Source organism: Micrasema longulum, unplaced genomic scaffold (assembly GCF_059751315.1).
Source record: "Micrasema longulum isolate JH-2025_06_02 unplaced genomic scaffold, ASM5975131v1 h1tg003455l, whole genome shotgun sequence".
Taxonomy (NCBI): domain Eukaryota; kingdom Metazoa; phylum Arthropoda; class Insecta; order Trichoptera; family Brachycentridae; genus Micrasema; species Micrasema longulum.
The window spans coordinates 1-23783 of NW_028280514.1; the positions used below are offsets into that span (position 1 = coordinate 1).

The window sequence follows — 23783 nt, forward strand, 5'->3', positions numbered from 1 at the left end:
TCGTATCTTGATATTTTTTTTACATGAAGGTAAGGTGATCATTCTATGAAACATTCTAGTGTAAAAAACACTTATTCAAATAATATTTTCAAATCAACCATGTCGGGAATCAAACCCGAGACCTCTTGAATGGTAGGCAAATGCGCTGACCATAATAATCGAGTAGATCTACCTTTCCCACCTCTGAAGCGGAGCCGACTTGGCGGGTATTTCTACTCTTCCCGCCGATAAGCACCACTCAGGCTCGCAGATAGATATCTTTCCCGTTAAAGTGTGTCGATGCGGCAATTTGCTCGCACAATATGGACATATTTTTCTGTATATATCGGCAATTTAGCAGATATCTGCTATCTATTGATCAAACTTTTGATTTGTCATGTTACTCAACCTTCAGAATCTAAACTAAGTCACGATTAAATAACCCGTAAAGTAATACTAACTATCTTCGTAAAGATGGCAGAATTGTTTAATGAATAAATAAATGCGTGGTAGAATTTTTTTTAAAGATAATAATAATCAGAATACACACTGATCGCGTGCAGGGTGGCCTTGGCCCCCTCGGGCTGCGGTTTGATGGCGATATGCTGCTGCTGGGTGGAGCGCAGCGGAGCACCCCCCACCCCCGCCTCCCCCACCTTCGGCATCTCGCGCATGCGCTGGATGGGACTGTTAGCCGCTGTAACACCAACACGAAATCACGATTTGAAATACAAAAAGGCTTAAGTTATTCTTTAAAATACCAATTCAATCTTAACAAAAGTGCTTTAATAGATCGAAAGAATGTTTATTAACCATTTTATAAAAAAGTGGGGTCATCATTAAGCAGCCGTGATAAGCTGTGAGGCGGTGGATGTAACAAGATGGCCGTATGAACAACTTAAAGGGAGCAGTGGCATTATCTAAATTTTTATTTAAATTCACAAAATGTCATTTCATTTATACCTACAATTTTGTTTTCATTTGGATTATATGCGGATTAAATGCACTTAATTATTAATTTAAGATTTATAATAAATCACCCACGGAAAATTATCGATATTCTATATTTAAGAAATTGTTAATGTAAAATGCACCTGTAAATTGGGGGGGGGGTTTTTACTTACATTGTTTATGCGAGCTTACACTAAAATTAAGCCACTTAGTAAACATGGCATTCCTGTTATACAAACGGCAGGGTCGGCATTTTAGAGAAATAGTGCGTTGATTAAGTGCCTCATTACTGTATGTAAATTCCGATAATATTGTATTGAGTTTGGATGGATATGTCAAAAAGGTAAAAATTAACACCCCAGTAATATTTAAACAGAATTTCTTTGAAATGCAGTTCTTCACAGTTTATTTAAAACGGTGAAGTTTTTCCATTTTTTTTTTTAATGTCTTAAAGATTACAACTGGTTTATGACACTGCTTCAGTTTAATTTGCTTCTTATTATTTTTAAAAAGAAGCAAATTTAAAAAAATATAGTAAAATTGTACATTAGAAAGGCAGACAGCTATTAGCTAATATGCCCCTAAATTATTGATAGTGTCACATGATGAGTGTTATTCGATTGCAAGGTACTGGGACTGACCAGTGCTGGGGAGGTCGATGGGGGCCAGGGCGCCGCCCTGTCCCTGCAGCACCCGGAGTGTCTGCGGAGTGGTGTAGAACATCTGGATGGCCGGGCTCATCACGAGACCGCTGCCGTTCATCATCTGAAACAGTTTCAACTGAAACAATTACATAGTTGCTTTATGCAACATGCACACACCACTACTACTGTCAGTTATAATAGTTGCTACATAGACATACACACACGCAAACGCAACACAATTTGACATGCTTAGGGCCGGTTGCATCAAAGTTAGTATAAATTTAGTTTAAAGTTAAATATTTAAACTTAGTTAAGGCTCAAAATCTGGTAACTGAAAAATTCCGTTGCATCAACATTATTTTAGTTAAGTTCAAGTTAAGAATGTTGCCATGTAAAGGTTCAAGTTTCACCCTAAAAATTGTTGGGATTTTTGCGCAAGCACGTACTTGTTTATTTACATGTAGCAATACACATGCCCCGCGACGCGTCTTTGGGCACAAACGTTTCAATTTCGTTCCAATTTTCAGTGTGTGCGAAAGGGCGAAGCAACACTGCGCATTCGGAGAAGAAAAGAACAAAAGGGACATCGTCCTTTTTGAACTAGATAAAAAATTAAAAGAGCAAAAGCTAAAACAAAATGAAGAACTTTTTACTCTAGAAGTAGAGCAAAAAAATGTCATTTTTCGGGCAACTATGGCAGCCTTAAATGCCCAGAAAGAGTTAGTTGAGCTCAATCTAGCTCTATTTAAAAATAAATAAACAGCATTTCAATAGTCATGATTTAGATTTATTTTACACCACGCCGCTGATGATCAAGTCCCGTGTTTTGAAAAATAATTAACAATTCAAAATTAAAATAATTATTAGTTCTTCACTTTTTTGACATTCGAAATCTTGCGATAAAGTCGGACTCTTCCCACAAAAAATGGTCCGTTCGTGGTTTGAACAGTTTTTTTTTTCGGTTTAGAATATACTCGATAATAAACTCGTCATCGGAAGACGAAAAATCAGATAAAATTGACATTTTGTACAACATTTTGATCAATAGATTTCAACACTCACGACGCTTTTTTTACAGATGGCAGATCGCATTTAACTTTAAACTTAACTTTAAACGGTCCCTGGCGGCCGGTCAAATAAAAGTGAAAGTGAAGTTTTGATGCAACGCATTTTTGACGTAAAAGTAATTTTTATTTGACTTTAGCCCTGACTTTAACTTAACTTTTGTCGATGCAACCGGCCCTTAGAGAATACGCAATCTGACTTTTGTTCATATAAGCGTATTTCCGTATTTTCTCTCTGGATTCTGGCACTTAAGCAATTATTTTTAACACACTATAAATATCTATCTACCATTGGCGTGTCTCTATTGTTTGTTTATATCTATCTATCATAAGCGTCTTAACCACTACACCATGGAGGCCGCCGGTATCCATTGGTTTTGAATTTACACAAGCTTTTTTATCAAGGTACATTGCGGCCTCCGTGGTGTAGTGGTCAAGACGCTTGACTCACGCACGGAAGGTTCCGGGTTCGATTCCCAGGGAGAAAAAAAAAATTAAAAAATGTGATTTTTCTCAAGCCTGGGTGTTCTGTGATGTAATTCACCAATGTAATTGGGCCTCCTGGCCTGTTGTGGTGCAAAAAATATAAAATAAAAATAAAAAAATTAAATAAATAAAGAAAGCTTGTGTAGCTTTGAAACCAGTCGGTAATTTAACTAAAAAAATGAGTGGTTAAAAGCGTGTTCTTTTTTTAAAATGATTTTAATTTTAACACTTTACTTTGTTTACTAATCCAGTGTGCGCACCGTCGGGGGATAAATTGGAATGATTTAGAACTCACCTGCGTGATGGGAAGGTGCAACTGCGCCGGGTGCACGATGGTGGCCTGGGGTGTGGCGGGGGCCTTCCTGTCCGGGTCGAGGGGAGCCTCGGGCCCCCGGGCCAGCGCAGCCTTCTTGGCCCGCGGGGGCGACCGCTCCAGCTGCGAGTACACGGCGCCGTTGTGCGTCTGGATGCTGAAAGTCTGCCGTACAACACAAAAAATGAGTACTTTGATTTTTTAAGATAGGGTAGGGGGGATTGCGGGTCCCCGGGGCATAGCGGGGTAGCGCTCTTCCTTCGCACGGTATGGGAAATACCGGGCCCCGATTGGTTTTCAGTTGTCACGTCTCCTGCACTTGCCTCAGATGTCGTGCCATAGCCAGTTTTTTGCAAGTAAATTTATCAACACTGTCGTATTGTTAAAATATTTGACAAATTTCATCCTGAGTTTATGTACTCTGTCGTATATTTATTTATTTATTTATTTATTGTGGATAACTTATATAGCGCCATTTTCGTAATAAAATACCTCAAGGGCGCTTTACATGGTGATTCTATTGTTAAGTGGTGAAAATACACTTATTATTTAAGGTAGATGTTGAAAGATAAAAAGGCTAATAAAAGGATTGGTTATAAACAGAGGCAAGATCCTTCTACCCTTGCTTTATTTTGCAAGTTCTGGATCTGTTTCACAAACAGAAACTTTATTCTTCATCCGCCTGGATACAGAGATCATTTACATCATGTTATTTTATGTTTATATCTTAGTTAATAAATTTAAAAGAAAAATGCAATACCTGAGCTTGTTGTAAGAGGGATGGCCGCGTGGTTAGGTCCAGGGAGGGAGGAGGGGAGAGACGGGGGGAGATAGGCCCGCCCAGGTGATCAGAATGAACTATTGACAGCTGAAAAAATGTATTATTTTATTTTTAAGATATAGTGTTTCAAAGCGTAATTTTATTTACAAAATATTGTCATCTTGTCAATGAAAAGGCAAGCCATTTAAAGAAAAAAGTGAATGAATGAAAACAATGATTTTTTTTGTTATTCGATAATTCAATAAAACATAAAATGAACAACATTGCTTTGGATGTCGATCTGTTCCGTGTATTTGAAGGGGTTTTCCGGAGCAGGATTCTCCTACTATTTTGACAAGAGTCTCTCATTTATTTTTTGTCTGTACGTCTTGAATTTTAGTTTGTAATTTATGTATTATTTTAAATAAATTAATTGAATTGAATTGAATAACAATGGGATGAAAATCTGCTATGCTTGGGGGGGAGGGGGGTGTTATTTCAGAAACAGTTTAATTCTTTACGGTAACAGTTTAATTTTTTTGTAAAACTGTTTCAGATGTTTTGAGAGAAAAACTGTTTTATTTTTTTAATCATCTCTGATGCCAATCCCCTTCAGTTATGTTGCGCACAGCATATATGTTTTTTGAAACAACAACTGATTTTGATATCCGTAATCAGTATTTGAACAAAATAAATAAATATCCTCAAAGACTTGATTATAAAAGTGCGTAGGGTTCATAGTCCATAATCGATGACACACCTGAAATAGTGTGATGACCCAACATTATAATGCAACTCTTATTATCGTATTGCGCATGAAATTGGGGGCATTGTTCTGCAGTACATTCACATCGTCCCTAACGTGAAGAAATGAACTAAAAAGGAACATCGCCTATAAAGAAACTACAGGGCGTGGCAATGCCAGTCAGTCAGCCCAACAAATTCAATTCAGTCAGTCAGTCCAGCTCGACGAAGTCACACAGTTCCAGCAGGTAGTTCAAGTGCAGTCTCTTCGACCCAGCTACGCTCGCGCTACACAACCAAGTGCTGTATCTTATTCGCCGTGTAATAAATACACATTAAACAGCAACCTGGTGTCATCTCTGTCAATCTCTAACCGGGGTAGGAGCTCCAACACACAACAACTAAAATCCTACAAAACTAAGCGATTCTAGGCATTGTGGTTGAATTAGGCCTTTACTAAAATTGTGAAAACTCAATAAACGAAACCATTTATTTTTTAACAAAAATGCTCACTGTAAACAAGCCGTACAGTCAATTTTCTGTTGAGCTTTGTAATTTCACATCTAAATAGTGCCATCTAGTGGTCGTTTAAAGATTTTTGGTATATAAAAAACTTACGCCTTTCTAACAATAGATGTCGCTAGTTTTCTCCATATTTTGATTCTCTTTTGTGTCTATCTGTATAATCTACTGAAAAATAGGGTGAAAAAAAATACTTACAGATGAACATGATCCTGGGGAAGCAACTCGGGAGAGAGATCTAACTGCTTCTTCAGTTTCTATTGTAGATTCCCGATCTAGAAAGATTGAAAAAAAAAAACATTTATAATTTGCATATTATATACTGAGTATGCAATAAAATATTGTTATTTTGAATATCATTCAGTCGCGATTTTTCACTAAAGTATTGAGTTCCAATATAAGTTGTGTCCGTTTATTTCCAAATGAAGAGGAAACAACAATTTAATCAATTCTCCTTCATTATTTTACAACATATTAGTCAATAATTCATAGCATCTTCACCGGACACTACGCAAATATTGCGAGAAGCTTTGGACGCGAACAGAAGGAGGTGTCGAAAATGCTCACTTTCGTAGATTTGACATTTGAAAGCAAATAAAATATATATATATATAATAAATAATTAAATAAAATAATATATGTAATGTAAAAGCAGACACAATATTTTGTAGAGCACCATGCGAAGGAACGATGAAACTTACTACTTACTACTTGCAAAGTTTTGTTTTTGACCTAATAAAGCTCAGCCGAAATCAAGTGAGGGTTATCACTGGAGCCCGCCCAAGGCACTGCAGATTTGCTAGAATGAATCTTTCCAAAACTCCTAGATGTAGGTTCTGCAGTGCAGATTAGAAAAAACCTATCTACATTCGATGTGAATGTGATGCTCTACATCATAAAAGGAGCCTCATCCTCGGGGGACCACTGGTGAAACCTGAGGATGTTAAAGAGCTTGCCCCCTACCTATTAACCCGATACTTTACGGATCTGGGCTCAGAGGGAGACATTTAGCAAAATGTAAACTCTCGCCTTCCACACAGTAGCCAGGATCTTTATAGACCTGGGCTTGGAGGGCGAGAACTTTTCACGGGGACCCGTCACAATAGATCTTCACAGGTAGTAGCGACGTCAGGAGCTTGCGTAGCACTGACCCCCCCCACTAAGAATTAAGAATAAGCGCAGAAAATTTGCTTTCAAATGAACAATATTTTTACATAAAAATAAAGGAATATTTTAGCTCCTAATTATACAGCCAGCCCACCTCAAGCCCACCACATTGATGGGGCTGATCACACGGGGCGCTCCGTAGATGTCATATAGCTCCCTATTGTAACTCTGGAACGATCGCTATTTGAGTGAGACAACCGGAAGTGTAACTAAAATGTTTTTCCCTACAATTTTTCATGCCGATGATTTCAGAAAAATGCAAAATGCTGGCTACGAGCTCACCCAGATGCTTACGGGTCATGGTGGCTTCATGAGCTACCTGCATCGCTTCAAGTTCTCAGAGATCGACAGCTACCCATGCGGCGATGAAACTCCTCAAGATGTCCCTCACCTGTTGATGCATTGCCCCCTTTTTCAGCTTTCAAAGAGAACAGCTGGAGGCGCGATGCAGAGGCCTGGGTGAAGATCTATGCGACATCCCATCGGTGATAGGTAATATAGAACTCACACGAGAGGTAGTATCATACATGGTCAATATAGCGCAGGAAATTGGTAAAATAAACCAAAGTAGGGAACAAAATGCCGAACACTCGTCTAGTGGAACGGAAGGCCTGTTGACTACTGCCAACAGGCCGGCTTCTCCTGAAGAGTTTTAAGTGGTTTCCTCTCCATGTGAGCAAATGCTGAGAAGTTCCTGACAAGCCCACATTAATATATCCCTCCTGATCCCTATAGTTAAGATGAATTTTAAGATATTTAATTGCAGAAAAATCCACTTTTTAAAATATAAACCTTGTATATTATAAGCAAGGTAAATAATAAAGCAACTCCCATATAATTTTTTTTTTTTAAAAACTTCCTATTGTAGCGACGACGCCGATAGTTGTTTTCTTTCACGGGGCCATAGACAACTCCGAAGATCCTTCTTTCAAATATTGCTATTAAACTTTCATAATATCAAGCCATCGCTCGGGGGTTCCTAGACTGATACGTTGGCCCAAGTTAACGTTGTAAATATTTTATCTTATTTTTAATGTTATTCAATAAAAATTAATTTTAATTATATACACATGCACAAACGAAAATTACAGCGATAAATGAAGCTCGGACTTTTGCCAATTTACGTCATTGCAGAAAATTTAATATAATTTTAAAATTAAAGCGCATTTTTATTGCAATTCAACAAATAAAAATACATTTAGAAGATGATTAAAAATTTAACAGCCAAAAATATTTTAATTTCATTAATAACTAAACTCAACAAAAAGGTTATAGTCATATTTTATTAGTGATGTCTTTTGTAAACGGCGCAGTAATAAAAATGCTCATTTGAATAACTGAATGATCACTTCGGGGCGATCATTTCCTCAAAATGGCTGATTTTACTTCACGACTTTACTCCAGACTAGTTTAATAGTTGTAGAAACTTGTCTATTAAAATCATTATAGGGAAGAGCGAGGTCAGTTGAGCCGCGGGGACAAGTGAACAATCCATTTTGGCACTCATGATACTATTAAGCATGTTGTCCAGATGTTTATTGAAATATATGTATGTTTATGTAATAATATTTCATTTTTATTTTTGCCATTATTTAATAATGTACGTGCTTCCACTTTCCTTTATGTTGTACCCCAACTCATCACAGGGCCCTTGGGCCTCATAGAGTAATTATTTTTTTGTAATATTTTTTTTATTTATTTTATTTTATTTTTCTCGTAAAAACAAAACACATTATGGAATTTATACAGTGGTTACAATATGTCGGTAGAAATATATACATTAAATGTGTCTCAATTACATTATGAGTATAACTTTTATTATAACATAATAATATTTACTCTAATTACTAGTTTTAGTCACAAAAAATTTAGTGTATTCGTTATATGTATGTATTTTTATGAATAAAATAACTAGATTAGGAAGTTTAGCTGCCGTAACATAAATAATATTGATGTTTTTTTGTAGATATTTCTTGATAAAACTCTAAAATTATGATTTTGATAAAAATATCCGTAAAATTCCTTGGTTAAGTTTTACTTTGATTAATTTGGCCAACGAGCGCTTAGTAGACATCAAGATACGTGAGAGTGAGGTGAAAAAAACTTTGGCCGGTCATTAACATTTGGTATTCCAACGTAATGTCTTATGCACCATTGAGTCACAAAAAACATTGTAGTTAAAAAATAATTATATCCAAACAAGTAAGTTAACTGTACAAACAAATCACTTTCAGGTAACCCCACTCTGCCCGACAATAGTCTGGTAATTTGCATCGGAGACAAGATTAAGAGATTTAATGAACCTGTGTCATTAAGTAAAGTTTAACGAACAGTAGTTTCGGCAAGTCACAGCACATGTTGTTTCGTAGATTAGGCCTGCACTGGCGTAGTCTATTAGCAAACAGCGCATTATTTTAAATGTACGATTAAAACACTGATGCTTTTAGAAAATGAATAAATTAAATTATGTAAATTTACTCGGCACAAGCTACACACAATATTCATTTAAACACTGAGCCTCTGCCACATATTTATTTATTTAGCACTTAATATCGCAGGGTAATTACTACTGTTAGGTAACTTGTTAACCACTAAAAACACATTGTTGTATGGACCTCCATGTATGCTAAAAATATACATAAATACATAAAATGCACTTCATTGGATTGCGGAAAAGAGAAAAGTGACCTCTTCAGTGACCGGCATTAAATTGATCAAATGATTAGAAAACTTTTGTAAAGTCTTGAAATTCTTTTTGGAAGCCACCAGATCCGTACATCCGACAGGACCTAAAACAGGGCCACAGATAGTAGCGAGAAGCTCCATCCGGCAATCGTAGAGAGGGGGAAAGGAACAAGACCACGGGATGTGTCGAGAAGATTGATTAGGATATCCGCAGCAGCACGAAGGGGAATCGACAATATTGATAATGGTGTACAGTGAATACCGAATGAATTGAAGAAAATTGTAAGTATTTACCGTGGTTGGATGGGTGGTGTAGCCGGGGAGTGACAGGAGACCCCCTCCGAAGGGAAGCGAGTCTCTGCTGCGAGGCGATCTTTTCCCTCGCTAATCTCTCCATCTCGTGTTCGCAATCCTTCTCCCGACGTTTCAACATCTAAAACAAATTTTAAATATTTATTACGTATACGAGGACATAACATTTTAACTTATGTTTATAAATCTGTACTACAGTAGGAAGATTTTATTTTAATTTGCATTATTTTAAAGACATTACAATTTGTTGAAAATGCTCAGTTTAGAAATCTGCCCTTAAAAATTTGTCGTTGTTTGATCAATTTTATCATATTATTTGTTAATAAATGTCATAAACGTTTTCATGTATAAGTTAGGCCCATGTGAATATTGCGAATCTATTGCTTACGCAAAACATTTTATTATATGAATAATAAATATGTCAAAATATAGATAAACACAAAGAAGCCATTGATATATATGTATACACTAGATGCGGCACTAAGCACCTGACTTGTGTACCATTCAACACAGGTTCCGGAGCTAATCTTGTATTTGGTGGGAAATGGTGTGCGAAAGAGCGCAACGTACAGCTTTAAATTCAGAGTAAGTGGCATTAACAGTCCTTTTTACTCTACTACGCGTTTGCACGGCACGTTGTTCGATAATTTTTAGAACACAATTTCAAATTCGCATTATATAAAGCGTCATCTCTATTTAATTATACCTCAGTGATAGACACCAATATTTTTTTTCAATCTGTATCTTAAATGTTTAAAAAAAATAAAAAAACAAAAACTACATAAATCTTTTTACAAAACATAGTCATAAAATGATTATGTTAAAAAATCAAAAAAATTTTAACATTAAATTTATTTGCATGGCGTAATTTGATTATATTTATATTCCTGCTTGTTTAACTATTGATAATTGCTATTATTTTATGACTATAATTAGTGGCATTTCGTCTGTACTTATTAATTAATTTATTATATACATAAAAAGTTTACATAAATATGCATAAGGGCGGGCATATTGCCTTAAAGCAATTTTTTCTTTTTCATATTGTTTGTTTATCAATAATTTATATTGATAGTTTTTTTTTTTTTAAGAAGTAAAAATTGACTAAATATCTATACTACACTATGAAGAGAGGAGGGGGTAAAGAGAGGAGGAAAGTGGGAAGAAAAAGGAAAAACTTAAATATTCAGGAAGCGACATTTCATATGTGATTTGAATGTAAATTTGGGCGGCTCTGACATTTATTTATTTATTTAACTTTTTGTACATAATATTATTTGTACATTGGCGGGCTTATTGCCAAATGGCAATTTCTTCCAAACAACCAATAAAACAAAAGTTTCATTTTTAATTCAAGTTACAGAACATATTCAATAGAAAAAAAAGATTAAAAAGCTAAAGATATGCAAAAATAGAAATAAACGTATTTGTTTATAAATTACCTTAAATCATTAGTGGGTAAATTAAATTATTTCATAATCAAGCAGCTTCTACTGTGAAAGAGGAGGCAAAAAAAATAGTGCAATGAATGGGTATTGAAAGGGTTCTCTCGTTACTACAACGAAGAGTTAGCTCATGCTGTGATAGAGGTTAGAAGAGCTCCCTCTGATAAACAGGCGAAGTATTTTGCAACAATATGTTTCTTTTTTGGGTGATACCGTGTGTGTTGGATTCGTTCCGACGTTTTGGCTACCATTGCAGGAGCCATCTTCAGGGTAAACTGTGTCGAAGATGGCTCCTGCAATGGTAGCCGAAACGTCGGAACGAATCCAACACACACGGTATCACCCAGAAGAGAAACATATTGATAACAGTGACCGTGAAAACCTTCGCACCTCTTTATTTTGTAACAATTTTGATAAAAGGTGTAAAATTCAAGTGTGTACATAAATAAATCATATGGATTCTATTGTCATGAGATAATAAACAATTTATATACACTTCTGATAATTTATATATCTGATGTGGACTAGAGGAATATTGGCTGGGGTAAATATTTTAATATTGCGTATATTATTGAAATTAAAATACTATAAAAATGATGGAAGCTACGGCAATAGTGATGTCACAGAATAATTCTCTAATTCAAATGATTATTTATGGTAAGAAGCGCGTCAGATGAGGATTAAATTATAAATATTCTAATTTTCACAGAATGTTGGATTAAGTCAGTAGCTCTCAATAGGTGTTTCGTAGATTCACCGTAACTGGGGCATTCGTGATCGGTAATACCTAAAAAAATGTTTGCATATAATCCATTTCCTGGGTTATTATTATTATGGATAACATATATAGCGCCATTTTCGTAGTAAAATACCTAAAGGGCGCTTTACATAGTGATTCCTTTAAATTTGTAATTTAATTAAAATAATTTATTTTGTTGTCACATGTTACGGATTTATTCAAATGATTTAGAGAACAAGTGGGTTTTAAGTTTTTTCCGAAACATCACTTCACTTTCACAGCCTCGCACCTCTGCTGGGAGAGCATTCCATGCCATAGGGCCTGCGATCGCAAATGCGCGCTTACTAAATTTAGTGCGCTGTTAGATATAGGAATAATTGGTTGGGGAAGTTTGAGAAGCGCGGTGATAGAAAGTGGACTTGATCGGTTTGGTCCACGTGATCTCCTCTGCCTCGCGTCTCATAAATATATTGTATTATTTGCTTTTACATATGCCGAGATTGGTCCTATTACCATGCCACAAATATAATTCACATGACGATGTCACATGATGATGAAACCAGGGTTGGAAGAAAAGTCAACAATTTAAATCTTGTTCATTGTGATTTTAAAAACATACGTAATCATCGTATTGTCGCAGGAGGCAAAATTAGCAGTTCACAATGGAGTTCCGGTGCCGACCCTAATGTATGGGAGCCAAGTATGGAAATGGAAAAACAATTATGAAAGTAGGTTGAATGCATGTCCATCTTGGTATTTGTTGCATTTGATTGTGCCATGTTTTTCTCGGTCTTCCTCGTTTTCCGCATCCATCAACATTCAAACACTTTCTCAATACCTACGTAACAAAATAAAAATTATTTAGGGGAAGATTGCGAAATGTAAAAGATATCAAGAGTAGTGTTCTTATATAAAACAATCATATGTCCAAGCATAAATTACTGTTCTTCCCTTCTTTTTTTATGTAATGAAGGAGAAATTAAAAATATACAAATTCTTCGAAATAAGGCGATGAGGATTATACTCAAAAGAAATATCTATTCTTATGTAGAAAGAATGCACAAAGAAATTGGCTCACTCACAGTAAAGCAACAAATTAAATATAATGTAGAAATTTTTATACATAAAATAATTAAGGGGATGAATAAAATAAAAACAATAATAAAATTTAACCAACAGTGTCATACATATGAAACAAGGGGTAAAAAAAGTTAAGATTACCAATGAGGAGAAAAAAAGAATCTCAAAACTCATTGTACAAGGGATTGAAGCTGTACAATGAGTTACCTGAAGAAATAAAGGAGATTGAAAAGATTGAAATATTTCAAATTAATTTGGAAAAATATGTTATTGAGAAATTTTGATAAAAAAATTGTAATGTTATTAAAAGTTTGTATAATTTCTTAAGATGTTATGAACTAACTTAATAAAGCATAAATAAATAAACATTCACATCATAGATCTTTTTAGCTGTTCTTTCGCTGTCTATTCGTTCTACATGTCCAAACCAACGCAGAACTCCTTTCTTCATTTTGTCGATAATGCTCATCTCAGTCTTACATAATGTACGGATCTCAACATTTGCTATAGTACGCAGTTTCACTACACATACGCCAGAGAGAACGCAACCGAAGATTAAGACCATAAATTGCTAAATGGCTTTAAAAATTTTGGTTTGTGCATAATATGGATATAATAAAATATCAATCGAATAACGGTTATTATTTTATTACTTAGGCCTGATATGATAATTTCCCAATTCCTAATATTAATGTTTCCTGGTTCTAAATATTTAAATACTTTGGATGCAGAGACTCATTAAAATACGATTTACAATCAGTATAACTGTGCATAAATTTACAGTTTTTTTAATTTTCTGCCAACCTTGTTTATACACTAGAATATTCTGTAACCAACATATCGATAGCAGCTTCGTAAACTTCCATAATTTTTTGAAATTATGAACTTATCAGGGCTCGTTGTGTAATGGGAGTTCACTGTTATTGTCAATTTTACCAACAAAGTAAAATTTTGTTTTCCGCATGAAAAACAAATTATGCAAACAATTTTTTTTCTAAACATCTTCAATTACAGGTTACCGACGAAGATACATAAAATTTTCATACAAATACACAAATTTTCACACATAAATATCGCTTTTGATTTGTAGAGCAGTGGTTCCCTACATTTTTTTGACCAAGGTCCGCATTCTAATGCGAAGTAAAAATTTATCTTCCATTTTATCTACAAAGTAAAATTAAGATTTCTGTATGAAATACAGAAAAAAAATTCTAACAATTACAGGTTACCGACGAAGACACTTTGAATTTTCATACAAATATACACATTGTCGTACTCAATTGATGACATCTTTAAAAAAGCATCTATTATACAAACTTTAAAAAAAAAACCCACTTATTTACAAAATTCTCGAAACTCTAAATTTCCCAATAATTGAACTTTACATCATTATTCATATTATGTTGGAAAAAAAAATTTAATAATCTTCCAGAAATCTTAAAATCAGTACTAAATATTAAAACATTTAAATCTAAATAATAAAAAAAACACACGAGACCCACCCTAGCCTGAACTCCATACAATAAAAAATTGTGTATATTTTAGAATATTATATCTAATTTTAAGGAATCTGCAATAGTACAAATAAAATGTAAATATAATATATGTGTCTAGATACTAAATAAATACATGTATGTATAAAAATAAATGTAAAACGAACTCCCCCAAATTAGAGAGGTAGAAAAGTTATTATTAATTATGTATGTACCAACCATTTTGTAATTTTAAACTTATTTTTTCAAGATTTTTTTCAATAAATATAAAAATAAAAAAACTCTAGCAAGGTAATTACATTTAATAAAATTATGCTGTAAATTAACAGAATATTCACATGTGAATATACCAATTTAAAATACGCCAAAAAAGTATTGGTGGTAAGCACATTGTACTTGGGGTACCGGATTCGATTCCTGGCAAGGTCAACAATAAAATATTGAATTAAAAAGTGGTTTTACACTGCAATATTTCATTGTCCCTGAACTGGCACCTGAAGCGTAAGAATGATCACCTTACGTTTGTGTAACAGATGATCGAAATACGCTGCATTTGGTTTACCAATGCATTGCCTTATGCACCACTGGGTACGGAAAAGGGAAATGATGACAATTATGTATATTATATATTACGTATCTTTCAATATTTCGACCATGTTCAGGACAAAGAATTTAAATCATAATTCTGGAAAATGCAGTTTTTTTTTATTTCAAATGTGGGCACTGTGAAATTTTTTCTTTTGGTCTTTATAAGTTGGTTATGTTTTTAATGAATATTTTAGTTTTTTATTGTTTATTATGTTAATTGTAATTAGGTTAATTGGATTAATTCCTTTTTTTTAAACTTTATTGTTATTATTATGTTAACTTTGTTAATTAGCTAATCTTAGACATGTTTCACATTTTGTAAAATGTTTCCCTCGGCACGGGACACCCCAGTGAGGGAACATTATTCTGTATAAAAAAAAAAGAATACAAACAATGTAAAAGTATAAATAAATAAATAAATGTGTTTTAAAGCGAATTGTGTAGGTCTCACACATGTCCTAGCAAAAGGATTTGAACTGCAAATGTCTATTGACTCAAATCTATTTTCCAGAATTGTGGTTTGAAGTCTTTAATCGAATAAACGCTGTTCTGTACTGAAACTCAAAACTTAACATTTAATTACCCACTTAACGATTCTAGTCTAAAAATGCAGAATTTAAGGCTGCTTTTTTATTTAATTGATTTCAATAATCCATCTCAGTAAGAGCTGGCCATAATAATAAATTAATCGTAAAATATCATCAAATAAACAATTAAATACCCTTTAAAGAAAAAATTTATTCACTGACCTCTGCATCCACGAGCGAGCGCTATCAGTTTTTTTTTTAAACGCGAAGTGATTCACTTTTTACATAGTAAAATATTATTGATAGTTTAGCTGAGTGATCAAAATGGATATTGGATGGATACATAAAATATTATTGAAATATAAATTAAGGCACTTAATATTTCCATGGGTGCTTTTAGCGAAGGTCATTATAACTTTTATATTGCGTGCGAGGCACTAAAACTAAAACATTCCGATATCTTAATATTATGTAGATTTAAAGTTATCAAAATCTCAATATTTAATTTGCAACTATGAACATTGAAAATTAATAGTTTTTTAAGCAAGGTGAAGTTTGCACTCTGATTTTTGTGTTTTTATAAATTTAAAAAATGGCATTACTATGTAATGAAATGTTACTTCTCTGAAACCTGTTATTCTTTTTAAAAAGTATGCACGGTTAGATCAGGTGAAAATTTCCGAATTTTTTTATGTAGGAGAGCGTGGGTTACAGTGGATCACTTTTATTTAAACCTCCGTAGCTCTGAAATTTTTGATGAACTTCTGGTCTTTCTGATAATATCGAAAGAGGTATTCATAGCCTTCAAAAAGTAACGGTTTCGATTTTCCAATTATTATTTTTTTGCACCACAACAGGCCAGGAGGCCCAATCATAGTGGTGAATAGGGAAATATCGTGTTTTTTTTATTACATTTTCAACCTTTCCCTTACTGTCCTAAATACACCCGCGCGTTACGGTGCTGTGTAGTCACTACACATTTAAAAAATAAGAGATTTAAAAAGGGAAAAATGGAAGATTTATAGGGAATGGCTTTGATTAACCATAATTTAATTCAAAGATGATAATATTTCAAATCTAACTGTTGAAAACATGAAAAAATCGTTGGGTATCGCTAACGACTCGGGCGAAACGTGCACCCGCGCCAACTTCCCGAAATCTACTAAGTAGCTATATAGTACTGGACTACGTGACTGACTGAGAGTATAATTTTGATGAGATTTGTAATTTATCCCCCATTTCCGATAAAATGCTTTTTTTGTTCCTAATAAGTACCTTTTATTTAATAACAAATTAATTCAGTCGATACGTAAATGTGTAATGGAGGAATACTGAAAATCTAAACCCAATATTGATAATATTTATAAAGATATTATAGTTATTAGACGCAATGTGTACTAGCTACACATCAAAGTAATAAAGGTCTATGAAATATTGTCCATTAAAAAAAAATTAATACTGCAGAACGATGATCCCAATATGTTCAATACTGATGGAGTTGCATTAAATGTGATATCGGATTCTACAGAAAATGATGACGTTGCTTTCTTCGGTCATCGCACTATTTCAGGTGAAACGTTTTAGCACGTGTGTGTCATCGATTATGGACTATGAACCCTACAGTGCCCCCCTTCCAGTGAGGCGATTTCACGATATATGAAGTTTTTCTCTTGATAAACCGTTGAAAATAGTTCCCTTTTTTGTAGGACACTTGTATCTCGGTGCGAAATACTGCTGATGTAAGTTATTCGGGTAATGTAATGACAAAGCTGTTCTTGAGTTTGCTGTCGATTTTGGCTCGAATAATGAGTGCTGAGTGGCTGAAAATCGAGATTCTGGTGTGAATAAACTGTTGAAATGTGCAGCGTTGCAGTGTTTGAAATAATTATCCGTCGCAAAAATAAAACATCGCATTTTCTGTCCAACTCCAACTGGGCTACGGGTTCACCTCAACTACCTTATTCCTAAATTAGTGACTCCGGCGTGATGTTCCTCCAGGATACCAGGGTGGTATCCTATGGGACGTTTAACTGCTGCAGAGAGCGGGCGTTCAAGCTATAACGGATACTCGGCCGGTAAATCCATTAATTGTAGATATTCAGAGTAAAATTGAGCATCTAAAAATAAGAGCGATGATCATTCAAATATGCTGGATAAGAGGACATGATGGTATCGTAGGAAATGAGAGAGCGGATGAACGAGCAAGAGCCGCAACTTGTAAAAGAACGGCACCTTTCTTCAGAATTTCCCCTTAGCTTTGCTAAACGCTGTATAAAACAAAATACGCAGCAGCGTTGGGAGGATCATTACCGCGCTTCTTCTACAGGTAAAATCACTAAAAAAAAATTCCCAATGCTGGCTGATGCAGCAAACATCCATAATCATCCAAACATCCACTTTTGAAACGACTCAAATTTTTACCGGACACTGAGCTATGAGAAGTTATCTATATGGGTTTGAATTAAAGAATGATGACTATTGTCCATGCGATGATATTTCTTCACAGAGTATCGAGCATCTGTTATTTCAGTGCCAATTTTTCAGTTTACAACGCCATAATCTTGAAGCAGAATGCAGGAAAGATGGAATATCCTTAACAGATATCCACACTGTCGTTAAAAGTAGTTATCACGCACCATTGTTCTTGGTCTTTGCAACAATGGTGATTGGACTCATATAGGTAATAAACCAAAATCAGTGATCGAACATCCCATTTCCAAGACAAAGAAAAACGATTTTTTTCCGAGTACACGTAAGGCTACTCGATACAGGGGTCCAAATATATTTTTTTAAAAATATAAAAAAACTGCTGCAGAGATCTTCTCCAAACGACGCGTTTGGAATCACCACACTCAACAACCTATTCCTACGGTCCTAACCCAGATTCTGATTCAACATGATTCCTATCAAACTCAGGCGAAATTACCTCTCGTCATGACAATAATCTCTTGCAAAAACCCTAATTGTCCTAATACATAAATAAATAAATATCAACAGTAGGAACAATCCTGTGCAAAGACCCTAATCGTCCTTACAACCTCTCAGACCTTAGAGCAGACGAAACAGGTCCTAGAGCATGGTCAGCACGCAGTTCTCTCGAGTTAGTCTACTATTTAGATTTGTAATTTACCACTTGTAATTTCCATGGGACAAGAACAATACAGACAGACAAGAGTATTCTATATTTAGTATACCCACGCAAACGCCATGTCTATGTGGGATTTTTGTTTTAATTATTATAGGATCTTACATATAAACCTGGTATAAAGTTACGCAAGGCACAGTGGTAAAATTATGATGGGAATACCATCCTTATTCTACCGCTATGGTAAGGATGGTATTCCCATCCTTGTTTTGCCACTATGCCTAGGCGTAACTTTATACCAGGTTTATAAGTAAGGCCCATTGTGATATAAATATGTAATATAAGAAATGTACAAATAATAATAAATAAATATTAATATTTTTAATTATTATGAAAATAAAACTTTGTTATCAGTGTTACACAATTTAATTATTTTACAAGAACACAACTATAGTTTCGGGAGAGCACTCCTCCTGTCAACGGGTGATATAAAACTAATATAATAAACACAGAATATTGTTCACAATGTCATAGAATCTAAACAAAAAATAAACATATTAATCAGTGAAACTTAGAGCAGGAGGGTTTTTTATGGATGGTTATCTAAAGTACAACTGATAACAAAGTTTTATTTTCAAAATAATTTATAATGAAGTGTTACGAAGTGAATGCCGATTCAATTAAAAATATTAATATTTTATTTTATATATACATTAATTAGGAACCGACACAGTTTAAAGTGACACAATCAGGAATGACCCATACCTGTGAACTTGCCCCGAATCGCTAGAAAATCCGTGTTGAGTTAGGGCACAATTAAAATTAATATTTAAGATTTTTACAAATGCCACGTTTTCATGTCTTTTTTTTGGAGAATCAAATAATATTTAATCGACTAACTATGGCGATATATTGCTGAGAAATGAAGTAGCGAATTTGTATCGCGATGCAGTACCTGGATGTATTTGATGGCGCAATCCAGGATGGACAGGTTGGATGACTTCTTGTCGTCGGGGGAGGCGGGGAGGTGGCGCTTGAGGAGTTCGAAGCACTCCTTGAGGTGCGCTCGCCGGTTCTTCTCCAGCTTGTTGTGAACCTCGCGGGTGCCCGCAGCCCTCCCTCCAGACCTGGAAGGGACAAACCGCTCAGGGTGTGTTGCGAAGAGGATGCCAATAAAGGAATCAGAGAAGAATCAAAAGAAATATGGACATTTATAGTATTACGATCAACTTAGGTGTAATGGAGAGTATTTTTCTTTATGTTCCTAATAACTACCTCAGACATAGGCAGCTTAAGCTGTTTTATCTTCCTGCTTGCAGAACCAGCCCGCCAATTGTAATGCCAGTAGGAAGAGCAAGGTCTTTACTCAACGGTGTCTCTTCGGATATCGGTATCTTTCGTATTACTGAAAGAAAGTTCAGAGCCGATAGCTTCCATTTACTTAACTTACTGACTATTTTTATTTTACCAAATCATCACATTTAAATTGAGTAGCAATTTTTTTATCCTCCTGTCATGTATACCTTAAATACATTTTAGTAATGTACATAAACATTCAAATAAACAAATTGATATTTACAGGACTTATGACCTCGCATTGGTTGGTTTATGTGGCCACTTTACACACTGTGTAACATTCACCATTCTGCCTATGTTTAAACATCCACATTCCTTCAATTCTTATATCTGTTGATTTTTGTGAAGCTAAAGAGCTGAAACCTTTATTAATTCATATACTATATTTAACTCCCTAAAATGTTCTTCATCTATGTTATAACATGTTTACTATAACAACTCCCTAGCGGGTGAACTCCAGTCTTTTGTCTACAAACATTAAGACAAACTCAAAAAACACATTTTACAGGAGAGATAAATAATAAGAAAAAAAAACCTTATTTGTGGGGGACACTGTCCATTATACTTAATAGAGTGGATTTTCAGTTGATGTAAAATATATTTTTACATAATAATCGCAATTTTAATTTGATTTAACTCTACTATGTTCACTGCCCCTCTCACTAAAAGTTTCGCAAATTATATGGAGAGCCTATGCCGGATATTGTCATTCTTACTCATGACTATATTGCAAAAACATATGGTGGCAAAAACTGTATTAACTTGTATCACATTATACGAATTTTATAAATTTAATAAGATAAGATTAGATTATTATTGTTATTTAAAAAAAATCTTAACACCAATCACAGAAAAACTAACAAAACCGTCAAACAGCGAGTTGCCTCGTTTAATGGCGGTTGAACAGCGATGTTGGCCTGCTGAATGGTGGTTTGACAACAATTTTGCCTTGCTAAATGGCGATTAAACAACAATTTTGCCTTGCTGAATGGCGGTTTAACAACAATTTTGCCTTTCTGAATGGCGGTTGAACAACAATTTCACCTGCTGAATGGCGACAATTATGACAATTTTGCCTTGCTGAATGGCGGTTTAAACAATTGTACCTGCTGAATGGCGGTTTAACAACACTTTTACCTGCTGAATGGCGGTTTAAGAACAATTTTGCCTTACTGAATGGCGGTTTAACAACAATTTTGTCTTGCTGAATGGCAGTTTAAGTACAATTTTACCTGCTGAATGGCAATTTAACAACAATTTTGCCTTGCTGAATGGCGGTTGAACAACAATTTTGCCTTACTGAATGGCGGTTTAACAACAATTTTGTCTTGCTGAATGGCAGTTTTACTACAATTTTACCTGCTGAATGGCAGTTTAACAACAAATTTGCCTTGCTGAATGGCGGTTTAGCAACAATTTAGCCTTGCTAAACGGGGGTTGCACAAAGATGTTGAACAACGGTGGAGCTTTACTTAATGATGATAACGTCGCCTTACCCATTGCTGTTGCTGCGAGCGCGCGGTAGGTCTTGGTCCAGCAGGTGGGCGCCGGAGAGGGCCAGCGACAGGGGTGCGGGGACGGAGAGGTGCAGGGGGGCCGAGGGCGAGGGGAGCGGCAGTAGACCGGGGGCGGGGATGGCGATGGGGGCGCTGGGCGGCGGCGCCCGACCCTGCAGCGGACTCGGCTCCTCCTCTGAAACAAGACAAAACGCATTTATTATGACGTGAATGATAGTAAAAAAGTATATCACTTTTTTGATTTGCATGATTTATTGACAATTCTTAATGGAATTCCATTGTAATGATGTAATAACTTATATTTATATAGAAGTTATTAATTAAAAATAACTTGGTACACTTCCACTTATTTGTTTGACCAATTAGAGCTTTCACCCTCTAATGGGCATCTTCAGACTGGTGAATATTATACAGTGTAAGGATAATTTATATAAAACTAAATATTATCTTAATTGTAGGTACATTTAAATAAAGAAGATCTTTTTTAAACTTTTATATCGTATTATCAGCGCAACGATTTTTAAAGTTTCGTATTTCTGAAATAACTCCGCGTGTGTCGTCAGAGGTTCTTTTCCGCTGATTTTCGATCAGTTCTGCCTATTGGTTTATTCGCGGCAAGCAAACCGGAAATCTTCCATAACTCTCTTATCGTCTCGAAACCGGTAGACATAGAAAAGTCGGTAAGTGGTTAATACTAATATTTAATAACATTTAGTAATAAAATGGTGATTAGCATTATTTTTTTTATATTTTAATGCTAAAAAGCGTGCGGTGATAACATTACTCGCATTAAAAAATATGGCTGACAGATCGGGAATTTGCATTGCGAAATAATGAGCGATTCGGAATGTTGAACGTGTGAGATAACGAACATTTTATACAAATGCGGGAAATCTCATCAGGTAAAAACTGTCCGACGTTCAGCTAATTCACGTGGTAACGAGCGATCATGGAGACGGAGATCATCGAACCTGGCACGAGGCACGAGGCCATTGAGAACAATTTGGCAAACTTAGCCAAACACATCCTGTTATATTCAAAAAAAGTATTAAAGGCGTACTTCTAAAAATGGCCTATTATGGACTAAATGAGTACACGGAAGACAGGAGTAGATGGAACAGACAATATTAATTTATTTGTATTAATTTATTTGATTATTTTTAGACTGTATATTTACTAATTGAAACTTGACCATCTCTTTGTGTTGTTTTGTTTATTCACATACAGGGTGTTCTTTAAACCCTGTCACATCCGAAACCACGATGATCAGTATGAGCGAGAAGACATATTGGCACATTAAAATATTTTTTTCGAACGAAAAAAATTTAAAAAAATTAAATATTAAAAAAAACAAATGGTTGCTAACTTCTGCAGGAAAGAAATGAGGAGGGGGGGAGTCTGACACACCGTTAACCACGCGGCCGCGCCCCCCTCGTTTCTCCCCTGCAGAAGTAAGCAACCATTTGTTTTTTATTTTTGTAAATTTTATTCGTTTTAAAAATTTATTTTAATGTGGCAATATGTCTTCTTGCTCATACTTATCATCGTGGTTTCGGATGTGACAGGGTTTAAAGAACACCCTGTATATTGACTTTCAATAAACGTGTAAATAATTGAACCCCATTGAAGAAAAATTAAAAAACGAAAAACTTTTAGATTATTAGGAATAAAAATCTGAATGGAATAAAACTCTTCTGGTTTTTGCCAAAAATTTAAATTGAAAAGGTTCTCTGCAATATTTTTCGTTATAGCTTTTAAGTGTAAATTCATTTTAATTCAATTCAATTAATTTATATTTAAAAATATAACATGTACACAACAAACTAAAATTTAATGCGTACATATTATAACAAGAAAAAATACATTAAAGAGACTTTTATCAAAGTAGTAGGAGAATCCTGCTCCGGAAAACCCCTTCGGATACATGGAACAGATCAACATCGAGAGCGATGTTGTTTAGCATAGCTGTAGCCCTTACAACAGGCATAACCATCGGCAGGTTGGTCCTGTATATCGGAATATGAAACAATCTATGCTGACACTGTCTTAGGTAATTGATTATTTATTTTATTTTATTTGGGATTTTTACAGCTATGACATAAACAAAATAATTAGAAAAATCTTAACAATACTATTTTTATATATCGTATTATCAGCGCTATGATTTTTTTAAAGTTTGGTATTTCTGAAATTACTCCGCGTGCGACTTCAGAGGTTCTGATTATTCTCGATCAGTTCTTCTTATTGGTCCATTCACGACAAGCAAACCGGAAATCTTCCATAACTCTCTTATCATTGGTTGATTCATATGAACCAGTGACGCCGT

General features: G+C 34.8%; 1 protein-coding gene across 1 annotated transcript; it reads right to left on the reverse strand.

Annotated features, from left to right (window-relative positions):
* Positions 1-529: 529 nt before the first annotated feature.
* Mnt (transcription factor mnt) lies at positions 530-22483 on the reverse strand (the record flags this gene model as incomplete). Its single annotated transcript, XM_088242229.1, has 9 exons — positions 22429-22483; positions 21437-21632; positions 19540-19711; positions 9610-9748; positions 5662-5738; positions 4198-4305; positions 3420-3602; positions 1572-1695; positions 530-676 (listed from the first exon to the last, which is right to left on the reverse strand). Coding segments are annotated over exons 1-9 (1201 nt in total), but the record flags the coding sequence as incomplete, so codon positions are not given.
* Positions 22484-23783: the final 1300 nt, after the last annotated feature.